This window comes from Ruditapes philippinarum, unplaced genomic scaffold (assembly GCF_026571515.1).
Source record: "Ruditapes philippinarum isolate M1 unplaced genomic scaffold, ASM2657151v2 ctg2753_1_1_1_1, whole genome shotgun sequence".
NCBI lineage: Eukaryota > Metazoa > Mollusca > Bivalvia > Venerida > Veneridae > Ruditapes > Ruditapes philippinarum.
Genome location: NW_026852516.1, coordinates 103887 through 120108, shown reverse-complemented (window position 1 = coordinate 120108; position 16222 = coordinate 103887). Strand labels below are relative to the sequence as shown.

Here is a 16222-nt window from a genome sequence, read left to right as displayed (position 1 = left end):
ATATGGAGTAAAAAGTTAGCTTTATGTTAATCTTCATTTTAATTTTCGGACATAATTTTGTAAACAAACAACTAAAGATATCATTTATATTTAAGCTTTTAATAGTTATAATGACCTTATTTGAACGACTGCAAGACTTTATATCCATATTTACATACAAACCAAACACTTTATAAATGATCAAATCTGTCAAAGGTCACCATGTTTAACAAATTTATAATACTGAGCAATTACTTTTTTGTGTGTAAATAAATGAATAAATAAATAAAATAAGTAAACAATAATATTAAGCAGCAGTCATGTATAAATATCACGATTAACCAATCAAAATCTACTTGGAAAAAGCGCTGTATTATAAATATAATAATGACTGCATTCTATTAGTAATAATAAGTAAAGAACAAAATATATTTTTCTTTTTAAACATGTTTTTGTCTTTCTATATAGATAAAGTAATAATAATTATGATAAACGAAATTGATAATGATGATGATGTTGATGATGATAAAAATAATAATCATCATCATCATTGATGATGATGATGATGATGATGATGATGATGATGATGATAATGATGATGATGATGACATCAAACCAAGAAATACATGTAGCTACTTATTATTCCATGTGACTATAAGTATTGATTAGAACAAAGGATTGTTTCACGTTGACATGCAACTATAATAATTAATGCTTGATCAGAAAGTTCATGTGTTTATTTTAACACTAAATACAGTTTACGTTTGTAACCATTACAAGTATCTAATTTATATACAAATATTTATGTACAGAAAATAGATATTTTGATAAGACGAAAACATTTATAATAAGAGAAATCTTCCGATTATAATCTTATAAAAACGGATGCCAAAAAAATTTGAATTTGGCAAAAAAATATTGTGTACATTTTCTTTTGCAAATACATGTGGTATAGGCTTTGTGATTGATGAATGCTTTTCCTCCTTAGATATTGTCTTAAGATTTTATTGAAGAATGTTTATTCTGTTAAATTGTCGTATACAACACTAATTCTGTGTATATTCGATATAAAGTACTCAAGTTATAGATCATCGAGATTTAGTGCGTCAGTTTAGCAACTGCAATAGAAGTATTGGAAGCATATAGCGTGACTTTGTCCTACTTTTCTCTGACTGGTATCAATAGATATTGGACAAATGTTAGGGAGGTATTTAATTCCGTTAAATGTAGAGGAATATTTCTTTTTTCAGATGTCGATATTGCTAGATAGATAGATATATATAACAGTTTTTTTACAATAGCAAATCTTTTAAGGAAACAGCTGATCTATTATGATTAGATATATCTTTATCTAAACGTGTCAAATTGGAGCTAGTGTTAAAAAAGGAATACAATGTCAAAAAGTTATCATTTAGTATTTTATTTTTTCTGGAAAGGTGATTATGGGATGAAAGTTAGTGTAATAAATTTCATAAATGTGAGTACATGTATACGATTTTGAATGTCATAGACATTTTTTAGAAAGTGTCTTGTTTGTTTTTGTTTTTGTTTGTTTGTTGTTGTTTTTTTCTGGTGTCGATTCATTTAATTCTATTCGAAATGTTGACGAATACAATTTGTTTTTTTTCTTATCACACATACCGTATTAACACAACACCATTTTAATCGGCAACAAATTTGAAAATTATGTTGACAAGTAATGGGATGACGGGAAGGTGATAAAAAGTGATGTTTGTCTTTTACATCACACGTTAAGGCTTATATAAGAACTGAACTTTATAATGAGACAAGAACATTGTTAAGTACTCGTCTGTATGAGAGTTTTGATTCATTTGACTGATTGGATGTGAACACTATTTTAACAAGATTTTAAGTTTAGAGTAGTACATAAAAATGTTGCATAAATCTGCGATCCTTATACATCATATGTAAAGCAAAGGAAAAATAAAAATTATAAAAATATACTAATCTACCAAACCAAGAAATGATACCGGACAATTTGGAATGAAAAACATCTATTTGATTTCGATTCAGTCTTGTTTCCCAAATATCTATTCGACATCATATTATTCAAATGGCTGGATGAAATACGTCATGGGATTACAGATCAAATTGATTGGGTCTTTTTCGTCCAGACAGGCAATTCAAGTAAACTATTGTAGAAGTTACCACATTTGTAAATTGACAATATTATCAGTTTATATATCTTTAATGTACAAAGTACAGAAATTAAGTATGCTATAAGTCCGCAAGACTCTCAATATTTTGACTGAAAGATCATTTTCCCATACTTCTCTTTATGTCAAGTTCATCATTTCCATTTTTGGTAATATCATGTTACCTCTAGAGAGATCTGTTCTTATAAAGGATAGAGCATCCTCACGCAATTTCCATAATAATTATCGAAACAAATGTTTTCTTGCTGACTACCGTGTGAGACAATTTCTGTCTCCATTCCCGACTCTAATAGCACATGTTTTGTTTCCAAATTCTAAACAATGTCGTTTTGTTGTTGTTTTCTTTTTCAAAGAAGAAAACACACTGATTTACAATACAAACATTAACCTTTTAATTTCCATATATTTAGAACAATTTAAGATCGTCTTTGAAAAAAAACATTGCCGAATGAAAAGTAATTATGTCAACCAAATCCTTCTTGCTTAATATATTAAGTATTACAAAATGAAAAAAATGCAAGCAAAATTAGGGGTCCGAACGTTGAGTGTCGATGAGAAATTTCTCGTTGTTGTACATTTTAGTAATTGTGAAATGCTTAACACATTAATTTGCTCAACACGTCGGAAAATACTGCAGGATTGATTTTAGTTAGCAGGTTAAAAAAACGAACAAAATGTCTTTTTAATTCGAAACTTTGTATAATCACTTAATATCTATATTAAAACCAGGACGGTAAATTGAATTTTCCCTGATTAAAAGCTAGAAAAACTAGTCATTTGTTTATTCATACGCGCTGTTAATTCCACTTGGATTTAAAAATGTATACAAAAGACTTTATCAGTATTTTTATCAATCTATAAATGTGCTTTTACAAGGATAAGACTATAGATTGTCTCAGGTTGGTGTATACATGCAATATTAAAATACCCAGGAACAATAAATTTACATAAATAAATGTTACAATTACATTGTGAAACAAAAGGCTACAAAATGTCATTGCAAATTGGATATAGATATATGCCGTTCAAGTTTAGGGCAAGATAACATTGAGAGGGGACACAAACCGGTATTTTGAGATAACAGTTTATGCTAATTGATTGATTTTTTGTCTAGCATATCAGATAACTTAATCTTTTGTCATTTATAGATGTTTTAAGCGATTCTACGATAATACGATCACAAAATTAAGTTAAATTAATCGTCATTTAGCAGATACACTTTTTTATTGTTCTATAACTGCCGCGATGCTTGACTTCCTTTCTTTCGAAAATAAGATATTATTGAAGTGTTTAATAAAATAAATACATATTCTAATTTAATATATCAATGTAATAATAAACAGACTCGAAGCAGACGACATGGTTCAACCATTCAAATGTATCCATTAAATTTATCTATCGTTTGTTTGTGATATATATGACAAGACAAGTTTATTTAGAAATAATAATAAAATTTTACCCCAATCGTGTACAGTATAGGCAAATATCTAGATTGTAGTTTTGTTGATACTTAATATACCACATATCGTTTATTTTTTATAACTGGACATTTACTTTGTGTACTCAACCTTTATATGGATAGTGAATTGGACGTTTAAACTAACATGTTTTTTTTTGTTTGAACAACATGAATAACGCGATTGTTAGCATTTATTCCTTGAATGACATTAACAATCGTAGATGAGTTATTAGGTGTACGTTCTATATGAGAGTAAGAGAGTTCAGTATTCTCTATTGAATAGTGTTGTTTTCTATTGTGACAATTTTGGAGGCTCATGAATCTTAAATTCTGTTGTTGGAATACTCTATGGAACCTCAGTGAGGTATGTTCCTTTTATATCTTTCTGCGGCAATTCCTTCAGAATTAATGTGTCTAATAAAGCTGGTATCAAGTGTCACAATGATCTTTCTATATATGTCAAACGGTATTGAATGTGTGCCTACATTTTAATACATTTTATTACTACGTGACTGCTTACAATAATTTGTTTACAATTCATATACCTCATTGTAATATATTTAATACGGTCAAAGCTGTATATAATAAAGGTTAGGGTTGTATTATTTATATATATCGATAAGGTATTAATATCGCAACAGTGAAACACTTTCAGATATTTCATTATAACTCAGTAGAAAGTTATAGTGAGTAACAAATGATGACTATCATATTTTTTAAATTAACAGACTAAACATGTAAATTCTTGATTTTAACTTTTTATTCATTTTATACACATCATTATAGGATTGTGATTTTACTCTTTACATTATTCGATTCTGCTAAACCTTTATTAAAATGAAACGATAGTATTAATTTTTGGAATGAAATATAAAATAAAAGGAATGCTCAAATTCGATTTTGGTTTCAACCGTCATATGTATCATTTGATATAGTGCCGTACAATGGCAAATATATGTTTCTGCTCAATAAATAACAAATAATTATGAATTTGGTTTGCTAGTTATAAATATCAATATGCAAGAAATTTCGATTGCAATAAAATAGTTCAATACTCGTATAGACATTTGGTTGCGAAGTTAATGAATTTGAGAAATAACTTTAGGCACGCTTCATCAATTGTACGAGCGTACATATGATTTTTATCTGTGCAATCCATTATTTATAGTTGAGTTTTGTTTCCTTTTTGTTTTGTGTTTTGTTTCTGAAATCAAAGTGTCTAGATCTGTTAAGGAAATTTTGGGGGAAAATATTTATATGTGTATATTGATATTAAACCGTTTTCGCAAGTGTTTTTCTTTAATTTGTTTGACATAACGTTCAAGATAGCACCCACATTTCAGAAACTTGATTCCAGCCAGTTTACCGTAAATTCTTGTACTAGCGACAATGCTAAATTAAGAAAGTTTGTATAAACGCCCAGATATTGACTAAGATATGATAAAAGATAAAATAATGATTTAAAAAAGTAAAAATTGAAATAATCTATTTATCAGCGTTTTATGTTGCAATCATATCGAGTAGAATGTTATTTCTTTTAAAAAGAAGGATAGCAATGTTATTGATAATATTTTATTTTCCGATCAAACAGGATTATGTCAAATATATCGATGTATAAAAAATTATTGTGAAATTGGTGAATAAATACACTCAATCAAAATGGAATAACAACACTATACAGATGGATGCTTATTTTTTAATTTTTGTTTGCACCCTTTAAAATATCCCAAAAAAATAAAATAAATTTTAAAATAAAAAAGGAAAAATTTTGGACCTTTAAAATTTTATGTTTGTTTTCGGGTACAAAAATTTAAAGGCCTTTTTTTATTAATTACCCCTCTCTAACACTACAAAAACGAAAAAAAATAAAATACAAACATGGTGATTTATTTTATTAACCCAAAAATTTGGTGAGTAATCAATATTTAAAAAAGGGAAGTAATTTTTTGGGAAAATATTTTGAGTCGGGGTCTAATATGGAGAAAAAAAATGTTGTTTGCTTTATGTTTTAATTCTTTTTTAAATTTTCCCTTTTAATATTTTTAATAAACTATAAAAATTCATTAAAAACTTTAAGCTTTTAATAGTTATAATACCTTATTTGAACGGTGGAAAACTATATATCCATATTTACATAGAAACCCAAAAACTTTTTAAAACATCAAAATGTCAAGGGGTCACCATTTTAAAAATTTAATACTGTTCTGAGTAATTTTTTTTTTTGTGTTAAAAAAAATGAATAAAAATAAATAAAAAATGATTTAAAAGCAGTCATGTATAAATTTTACGATTCCAATCAAAATTACTTGGAAAAAGAGCTGTATTATAAATAAAATAATGACTGCATTCTATTAGTAATAATAAGTAATAAAAAAAAGATATTTTTCTTTTTAAACATGTTTTTGTCTTTCTATATAGATAAAGTAATAATAATTATAATAAACGAAATTGATAATGATGATGTTGATGATGATGATGATAAAAGTAATAATAACATCATCATTGGAATGATGATGTTGATGGTAATAATTATCATGATGATAAAATCAAACCATGGCATACATGTAACTACTTATTATTTCACGTGACTGTAAATATTGACATGAACAAAGGATTATTTCACATTGACATGAACAAAGGTTTATTTCACATTGACATGAACAAAGGATTATTTCACATTGACATGAACAAAGGATTATTTCACATTGACTAGAACAAAGGATTATTTCACATTGACTAGAACAAAGGATTATTTCACATTGACATGCAACTATAATGATTAATGCTTGATCAGATAGTTCATTTGTTTATTTTAATACTAAAAACAGTTTACGTTTGTAATTGTTACAAGTATCTAATTTACATACACATATTTATGTACTTAAAACGGATATTTTGATTAACATTTCTAATAAAAGGGATCTTACGATTATAATCCGAACAAAAACGGATGTCAAAGAAAATTAAATTTTGTCAAAATATACCGTGTACATTATTTGAAAATAGTATAGGCTTTGAGACTGATGAATGCTTTTCCTCTTTAGATAATTCTATTTTCTTACGAGTTTATTAAAGAGTTTTTATTCCGTTTATTGTAATTTACAACATAAATATTGTGTATATTCGATATAAAGTACTCAAATTATAGATAATCGAGATTTAGTGCGTTAGTTTATCAACTGCAATAGAAGTATTGGAAGCATATAGCGTGACTTTGTCCTATTTTTCTGAATGGTATCAATAGATATTGGACAAATGTTAGGGAGATATTTGATTCCGTTAAATGTAGAGAAATATTTCTTTTTTCAGGAGTCGATATTGCTTTGCACAAGAGCTGTTCTTTTACGTACAATAACACAGATAGTTTATTCATAACAGTTTTTTACAATATCAAATCTTTGTACGAAACAGATGGACTATGATTATTAGAAATATCTCTTATTAGATACATCTTTATCTAAACGTGTCAAATTGGAGCTAGTATTTAAAAGGAATGTAATGTCAAAAACTCCATCATTTAATATTTTATTTTTTTCTGGAGGGATAACTATAGGACTATTGTAAGTGTAATCAATTTCATAAATGTGAGTAAATGATTTTGAATGTTATAGATATTTTTTTAGAAAGTTTTTGACAGCTTTTTCTTATGTCTTTATTAAAAATTTCGTGTTAACACCACACAATTTTGATCGGCAACAAATTTGATAATTATGTTAACTAGTAATGGTATGACAGCAAGATGATAAAATATGGTGTTTTGTTTTTTTACATCACATGTTTAGGCTTATATTAGAACTGAACTTTCTGATGGGACTAGAGTCTTTAAGAGTGTTTTGATTAATGTAATAAAATGAAAGTCAATACACTTTAAAAAAAGATATCAAGTCTAGAGAAATGCATACATCTGTGATCCTTATACATCATATGTTAAGCAAAGATAAATTGGAAAAATGTCATATATATAATTCTACTGCTCTTCCAAATCAGGAAAATGATACCAGGTAATTTCGAATGAAAGCAAACTGTCTTTAACATCTATTTGATTTCGATTCAGTCTCTTTTTCCCAAATATCTATTCGACATCAAATTACAACTGGCGGAATAAAATACGTCATGGGATTACAGATCAAATTGATTGGGTCTTTTTCGTCCAGACAGACAATTTTAGTAAACTATTGTTTTTATTTTTTTAAAATATATAAATGGGTGTGAAGGTCACTATTATCATTTATATACTTTTAATGTCAAAGACAGAAATTTAACTATGCTATTGTTTTCCGTAAGCTCTCAATATTTTGACTGCAAGATCATCTTCCCATATTTCTCTTTATGTCAAGTTCAACATTTCCATCTTTGGTGATATCGTGTTACTTCTAGAGAGATCTGTTCTTATAAAGGATAGAGTATCCTCACGCAATTTCCATAATAATTATCGTAACAAATGTTTTCTTGCTGCCTACCCTGTGGGACAATTTCTGTCTCCATTCCCGACTCTGATAACACATGTTTTGTTTTCAAATTCTAAACAATGTTGTTTTGTTGTTGTTTTCTTTTTCACTGATTTACTATACGAAAATTGGCCTTACGATTTCCATATGTTTAGTAAAATTTAAAGTCGTCTATAAAACAATATTATTTAACATTCCGAATGTATTATGACAGCAATTCCGTCGACCAAATCCTTATTTAAAAAAATGAGAAAATACAAGTAAAGTTAGGGGTCCTGACTTTGTATGTCAAAAAGGAGTTCTCATTTTAAACAAAGTCTTAATGATTGTGAAATGCTTAACGCATAGATTTGCTCAATATGTCCAAAAAATTATTACAGGTTTCATTTGATTTAACAAGTTTAAAAACAAATTTTCCTTTTTATTCGAATTGAATTTTCCCTGATTAAACGCTAGGAAAACTAATTATTAGATTATTCATATACGCTGTTAATTTAATTTCATTTGGATTTTTAAAAAGTATTCAAAAGCCAAAAACAGTCTTTTATCAATTTATAATGATAATACTTTATATTGTCTCAGGTTTGTGTATACATGCAATATTAAAATACCCAAGAACAATAAATTTACATAAACAAATACTACAATTAAATTGTGAAACAAAAGGCTACACAATGTCATTGAAAATTGGATATATAGATATATGCCGTTCAAAGCAAGGGCAAGATAACATTAAGAGGGGACACAAACTGGTATTTTGAGATAACAGTTTATGCTAATTGATTGATTTTTTGTCTAGCATATCAGATAACTTAATATTTTGTCATTCATAGATGTTTTAAGTGATTTTATCACACACCCGTGCCGACTTTGCGACTCCCTAAATATGGTATTGCACGGCCGTGCATATATTTTGACGTGACGTCATTAGCGTTATACAAACATAGTGTAAAGACGCGCTAAATGTTAGCGTTATACTGTAGGCGCGTCAATGAAAAATGACTCTTATTTCACTTTAAACGGTCTTTATTTTGTGTATGTGATAAATAGAATATTAAATTCGTGTAAGTTCATTACTGAATCTATTGCACTCGTTGAATGAAATAATATAATGCTCGCCTCTCATTCAATATCCTCTATATATTTGTACGATTATACAATCACAAAATTTAATTAGATTAATCGTCATTAAGCAGATACACTTTTAGTTCATATTTTATTGAAGGCCTTGTTGAAAATAAGATTTTGCATTATATGTGTTGTATCTAATGCTTTGATGTATTGTCTTAATAAGTTAGCTTCGTTAAATAAAGAGTTTATCATTATTATTATTATAATTATTATTATTATTATTATTATTATTATTATTATTATTATTAATTGTTCTATAATTGTCGCGATGCTTGACTTCCTCTCGTTCGAAAATATGATAATATTGAAGTGTTTAATAATAAATGCATATTCTAGTTTTATCAATGTGTTAATAAACGACGATATAGTTCAACCATTCAAATCCCCCACTAAATTTATCTATCGTTTGTATGTGATATATATGACAAGTTTATTTTAAAATGATAACAAATTTTTTACCCCAATCGTGAACAGTATAGGCAAATATCTAGATTGTAATTTTGTTGATACTTAATATACCATATATAGTTTATTTTTATATTTGGACAATTACTTTGTGTACTCAAGCTTTATATGGATAGTGAATAACGTGTTTTTTGTTTGAACAACATGAATAACCCGATTGTTAGCATTTATTCCTTGAATGGCATCAACAATCGTAGATGAGTTATTAGGTTTGCGTTCTATATGATAGTAAGAGAGTTCAGTATTCTCTATTGAATAGTGTTTGTTTTCTATTGTGACAATTTTGGGGGCTCATGAATCTTAAATTCTGTTATTTTGTTGTTGGAATACTCTATGGAACCTCAATGGGGTATGTCTCTTTTATATTTTTTTCTGCGGCAATTCCTTACAGAATTAATGTGTCTTATTAAACTGGTCTCGAGTGTCACAATGATCTTTCTAAATATGTAAAACGATATTGAATGTGTGCCTACATTTTATACACTACGCGACTGTTTACAATAATTTTGTTTACAATTTGTATACCTCATTGTAATATATTTAATACGGTCTATGCTGTATATAATGAAGGTTAGGGTTTCATTATTTAAATAGAGTAAGGTAATAATATCGCAACAGTAACAAACTATCAGATATTTATTGTAAGGCAGTAATAATAAACATATTGTGAGACAAATAAATATACTAAAATGTCAAGTTCTTGATTTTCACTTTTTATACCTTTTACTTTTTTTACTTTTGTACACATCATTATATGATTGTGATTTTTTTTGTTTTACAATATTCGTTTCTGCTAAATCTTTATTATTTATTTTTGGAATGAAATGTAGAATAAAAGAAGAATTCAAATTCGATTTTGGTTTCAACTTTCTTATGTATAATTTGATAACCTGTCGTACAATGGCAAATGCATGTAAAATGTAAGTTTTTGCTCTTTCTTTTTAAGATAAATAACAAATACTTATAGATTTGGTTTGCAATTGATAATATCAATATGCAAGTAATTTCGATTGCAATGAAATATTTCAATAATCATATAGACACTCGGTTACGAACTTTGAGAAATAATTATTGGCAAGCTTCATCAATTGTTCATATGATTTTATAATCAAAGTGTCTAGATCTGTTAAGGAAATTTTGGAGAGAAAAAATATTTACATGTGTATATTGATATTTAACCGTCTTCGAAATTGTTCTTCTTTGATTTGACTTATCGTTAAAGATAACACCCACATTTCAAAAGTTTGATTCCAGACAGTTTACCACATTATTATACTGGCGACAGTGCTGAACACATAGATCGTTCTTTATTTCTTTTTATTTTTTTTGTTAGAATATGTGACATTAATTTGTAGGTTACACAAATCCTTTTCTTTAGTTTCAAAGTGAAAACTGAACTCTTTTCGAGTTGCAATCATTCAGCGATTGCATTCCCTGTTGATCTGTACTTTTGATAGCACGTACACCTTTTGTTTTAGTGGAATATTTGATATTTGATTGCATTGGAGAATGAAGAATTTATTTAATATTCATTTCAGGTCCCTTCCAGCTGACTCTACAGTACAAACAAAATAGAGTGATAGATATCAATAGAGTTAAAATAAAAGAAACATTTTAGAAAACAGTTCGGTCAAATCACCAAGAAACTATGATTAAACCAGCTTGAGTGAGGAAGGCGGAACAAAATGAGAGGTTTTGTAGACGCACAGTTTCGAGCGGGGCTATTACTATTCCTTGTTCAGAGTTTAACCTGCTTGGAAGATATGGAATTTAAAGTACATAGACAGTGTACTCAAACGGTAAGTGAAACTCAATATGACTTGTGATTATGATAATTAAAATTATTTAAATTAAAAATGGTTGTTAGATATATTTTTAATCAGAATTGTACCGACAGAATTTGTTTTATTTTGAATGTCAAATATATACATTCGTTTTACATTACCGAAGACTACACTCTCTGTTTCTGTTTACATCTGAAACCACGTGGTAGAATACTTTCAATCAGTTTCAATTCCGAGGTTATGATGAATAATAGCCGAGGACGTTCCGATTGCTGGAAAAGGTTGCATGGAGGCGTTGAAATGGTATTATATTCAGTGCGTCTGCAAATGTCATCGCATGATATAAGTAATTTCATATATGGCTGTTTTTCTTCAGTACTCATGAAATATTCATGCCAAATAAATTGCAAGCGTAAACAATTTATAATATCATGGCGGTGTCACTAATGTAGATTTTTTACTGCATTTTATAATATACTGTCAAATAATATTTAGGAATGTGTAGTCATGTTGTACTTGTACGCACATTTTAAATAAAAAAAAGAATAAAAATATTCTTCCTATTCTGTTCATATTTTCTTTACGAATTTTATGTTTATATATCAAATAAATAGAAAGTAGTGTGAGTATGCTATTCTGTCGGATTGTATCACTCTCGCTGATTGTGTTAAGTTGTATTCTGACCTGTGGGAATACAACTTTATACAACCATCACGAGAAATACAACCCACCAGAATTGAACGCTCATGAACTATCTTCTAATTATATCGTTTGTTCATTCATTATTTACAAATTGAATGCTTAGCTTTCAATATATTAAATTATAAAACTGTGCATGGCAATATTTCTCGACAAAAATTCTCCAATACTTGCCAAGTTATTTATTTTGATGTCTTTTCATTTAGATGTATATTTTGTTTTGAATATTAACACTCCAGAGGGCAGATGTATCAATTATTTAGTCATTTTATAGTGACTGGCGCCGTTTTTGACGAGATACAATGTTTAAGGCCGACCTTGTATTTTCAAAATGCATTAATTTAACATGCATAATATTCACTTAACATTATACATAAAATTGTTGATTAAATTTCGTTTCAACTTCCATTAGAAGTCTAGAAAAAAAGGAGTTTAAGGAAGATTTTTCGATAACAATGGAAACAAAAGTGAAAAAAGGATAAAATTTTATGATTACGTTAGACTGTTTCATTTATCAAAATAGAGAAACACGGAATCCCTAAAGAACGTCTTAAATGACAAAATTGCAAATGTTGCCGGCCCGGTTTGATTGAGCCCGTTCATGGACGGTAATGGAATGTGTAAGTTACCGTCCACGCCCCCTAACATAGTTATACCTAAATCACGTAATCATCATTCTATGACATTTTAATCTAACAATCATATTTGAAATATCTGACTCCTTATGCCCAAAGGACAAGGACAGGGTGAGGATCAACTTTGATCATTCAAAATTTCTCCACAGTTTCTTCTTTATGTTAAATAGTGTTTCGTATCTTAAAAGTGGACTTGAAATGACAAACATAATAAGTTTTAGAAAAGAAACATTTGCATAAGAGAGATGGGCTTTTAGATTTTGATCAAAATATCAATCCTGGTCTTAAATTTATCATTTCTATGATAAGAAGCTTTTAATATTGCGAATAAGTACTGAAGCATTTTAGACAGTCATAAACAATTTAAGTTTCTCACAGCAACAAAATAAGGTTAACTTGAGTCTCTTCTAGTTGTGGCACGGGGTCGGGGTGGTTAACTGTTACTAAATACTACAATTAATATTACCCAATTTTGAAGATTTTACGAATTTTTGTTTACATGATTTGACTCGTTTGCTCCATTATTTACAATATTCCGCATAAGAATGGTAGTTTATTACAGAATATGAAAAAAAACATGGGAGATTTGTTAGGAGTACTTCCCGCATCCTTATGCTCGCCTATATATGGTCATCATGTAAGGTAATTGTAACAGAAATATAAAGAACTGTATACGAAACTAATAACAAAGGTTTACGCACTGTTTGTAGAGCATTTGAAGCGAAACATCATTCAATCAAATATAATCCATCCAAAGACAACGTGGCGCTTTTTTCGTTCTGGAACAATTGAAGCATCTGGAGCATTCGAAATAACATGGACCGATACAAAAAGACAAATCAATATAATTTCTTGAATAATTAAATGCAATGCAACAAAACTAGTTTTTGCAAATACGCATCACGTATTACATTTGAAGTGTTAACAATTATATCGATTCCATACCTGATTGATATCCATATAAATTATATAATCATAAGAAGAAAATAATAAATGTGCCATTATTTTCTCATCGAGAAAATTTAAGATTTATGATTGAAAACGTTAGTAATGCATTTTTGCCATGGCAAAATACAGAAAATCTATTTGCCAAGGCAAATGCAGACTTTGCATGCACTTTGCAAAAATATAAGTTGTAGAAAGAAAAACGAATCATACCGTAAAATATCCTTTTTCATAATATAACATTTTAGGAATTTTACATTTTTCTTTAGTACGCAGACATGGGGGTTAGTTTGCCTTACACTGGTGTGGCAAAACGAAACCGGCAGCTTTTATATGAAAATAATAGTGTTATAATATTTTTTTTCAGGGCAGAAATTCATTGTATTCAACACCAAAAGTCACAGTTCCTATTGTAGTTGACGGTATGTCTGCTTTTACCTTAGCTTCCCGGACTTTTTTATGTTAATATCGTAAGCTGTTTCCATGTGCTCTACGCCACAGCAATTGAAAATAGATTTTCAGTTCTAAACTTTATGAGACTAATGAAATAAATCTGTAACAGATTTTCTTAGCGTGCGCGCGCGCGCGCGCGTGTGTGTGTGTGTTTGCTCGCGTGTTTTTTTTTTCTTAAAAACAGTGAACATTTCGAAACGAGGCATTTATATTAAAACAGATTACGGTGCTAGTCAGCCGAGTCACGTGCATATCAAATTTCAAATCATCCAAAAGAAATAGTTTATTTCTGTCTAGTCTTATAATAGTCATTGCAATTATCTTAAGTGGTATGTTTTGAAAAATATATGATATTATTATGGATACTTTGATGTTTAACGTTTATATCAGATAAATAGTAGTTTTGTTGGCAGCAGGTGATGTATATTTCAAAACGAGGCAATATTTCAGTTGATATCAGAACTGCTTGGTTTGTATAAATCACTAAAATATTGCAATTAAGTTTATCTGACTATACAGTGGTGACATCACTGTTCATGCCAAATGACAACGCATGCATTTCTTTCATAACATCCATGTTACTGAAGATAAAATTTGTAGAATAAAGTTAGTTAAAGAAATTTGCATTTTTTCAATATCTTTAATTTAGTTGACTTTAGGGTGTCATTTTTCCATCTGTAATGATTCGTTGAAATCTAGTATTTCTATTGTTTTGATACATATTTTATTTATATTTTCAGCTATAGGAGTTGTCGAGTCTTTGTCCGAATTTCAACGTCTAAAAATAGATTTATGTCCGGACAGTAGATTCCTGAAAATTAGTTGGATCATTAACAGAACAGATGGTATGGTTAGACATTTAACCGTTTAAAAACACAATGTTAACGTATATAGCTTTAATAAAGTCAAATATGACAGTTACAGTTATTTTAAGTTATACATATAAATAACACTATTACAGCAAAAAATCATTTGGTAGTTCATGACCTTTATTAGAGCATTTTTAAACAAAATAATATAAAAAATTAAAACAAACGAAAATGTTTTGAAATTAGTAAATTTCTAGATCGGTTTACTGTAAACACTCATTTTATTCAAATGTTTTCCTGTATAACACATACATAAGCTATTGGATTTAGGCACAATGTTACTGAATATTTTCACAATCGTATTGTCGCATAGAAAATTTCTTCAAGGTAAAGGACAAACGTATACAATGGAAAGTTATATACCACTGAATCGGCAAAAAAATATTTGCCTGGAACATGCATATGTTTATTATTTAAATATTAAAAGGTTAATGAAAAATTAACAAATGCCTTTTAAGTCATGGTCACGGCCATGAGTGCTGACCCAATATTACCGCAAAAATAGTATCTCAAGATCATCCATCCTGATCAAAAACCATTTTCTCTGTTATTGAGGAAATCTTTCTAAATAAATATTTAGGAATAAACTGAAGTCTCAACGTCAGCAATGATTTCTTTATCTCTCCATCAATCATATAGACGACAAACTATTTTATTTATTCTTAGAATAAATAATACTTACTGTTTTGTGTGCACTGTTGTTTACTGGGCTTGCTCAGAATATTGTCTACAATTTAACAATCATTTTTCCAGACTGTGACTTGATGGTTTGCTATAGAATGGAGAACAATAAAGCTGAGAATCTTTTGGATACAGTCTGTTACAACCTGCATCTACATCAATCAAACTTCTCGTCTGCTATGGTAATAGCATTTTGTCGTACAATAAATTCTTTTTTATGTTTTTTTAAGGTTCTGAAATATTAATCAAATATTTTTTCTCGAGTTCTCGTTTATATAAAATGCAATATATAAGTAAATTTATGCTTTTAATACTAAAGTAACGTTTGTCATATTTGTTTTAATATCAAAAGCCCATTATACCTCAGAAATGGCGCCCTGATATGTTTTGTTTATTTTTCAAAACCTTTTTATTTATTTATTTTTTATTTTATTTACTTATTTATTTATTTATTTATTTCATTTTATTTTATTTTATTTTTTGTATCTTGTTACTTT

At 28.4% G+C, this 16222-nt stretch overlaps 1 protein-coding gene across 2 annotated transcripts in view; it reads left to right on the top strand.

Moving 5' to 3' along the window:
• The window catches only part of LOC132715475 (uncharacterized), a 49643-nt gene that overhangs the window by 14473 nt on the left and 18948 nt on the right, over positions 1–16222 (top strand). For both annotated transcript variants that reach the window (XM_060698492.1, XM_060698484.1), the window contains exons 2-5: positions 11198–11458; positions 14090–14144; positions 14916–15020; positions 15798–15907. In XM_060698492.1, coding sequence (XP_060554475.1) covers positions 11345–11458; positions 14090–14144; positions 14916–15020; positions 15798–15907 — 384 coding nt within the window. In that variant the 5' untranslated portion in view covers positions 11198–11344. The remainder of the gene's footprint in view (positions 1–11197; positions 11459–14089; positions 14145–14915; positions 15021–15797; positions 15908–16222) is intronic.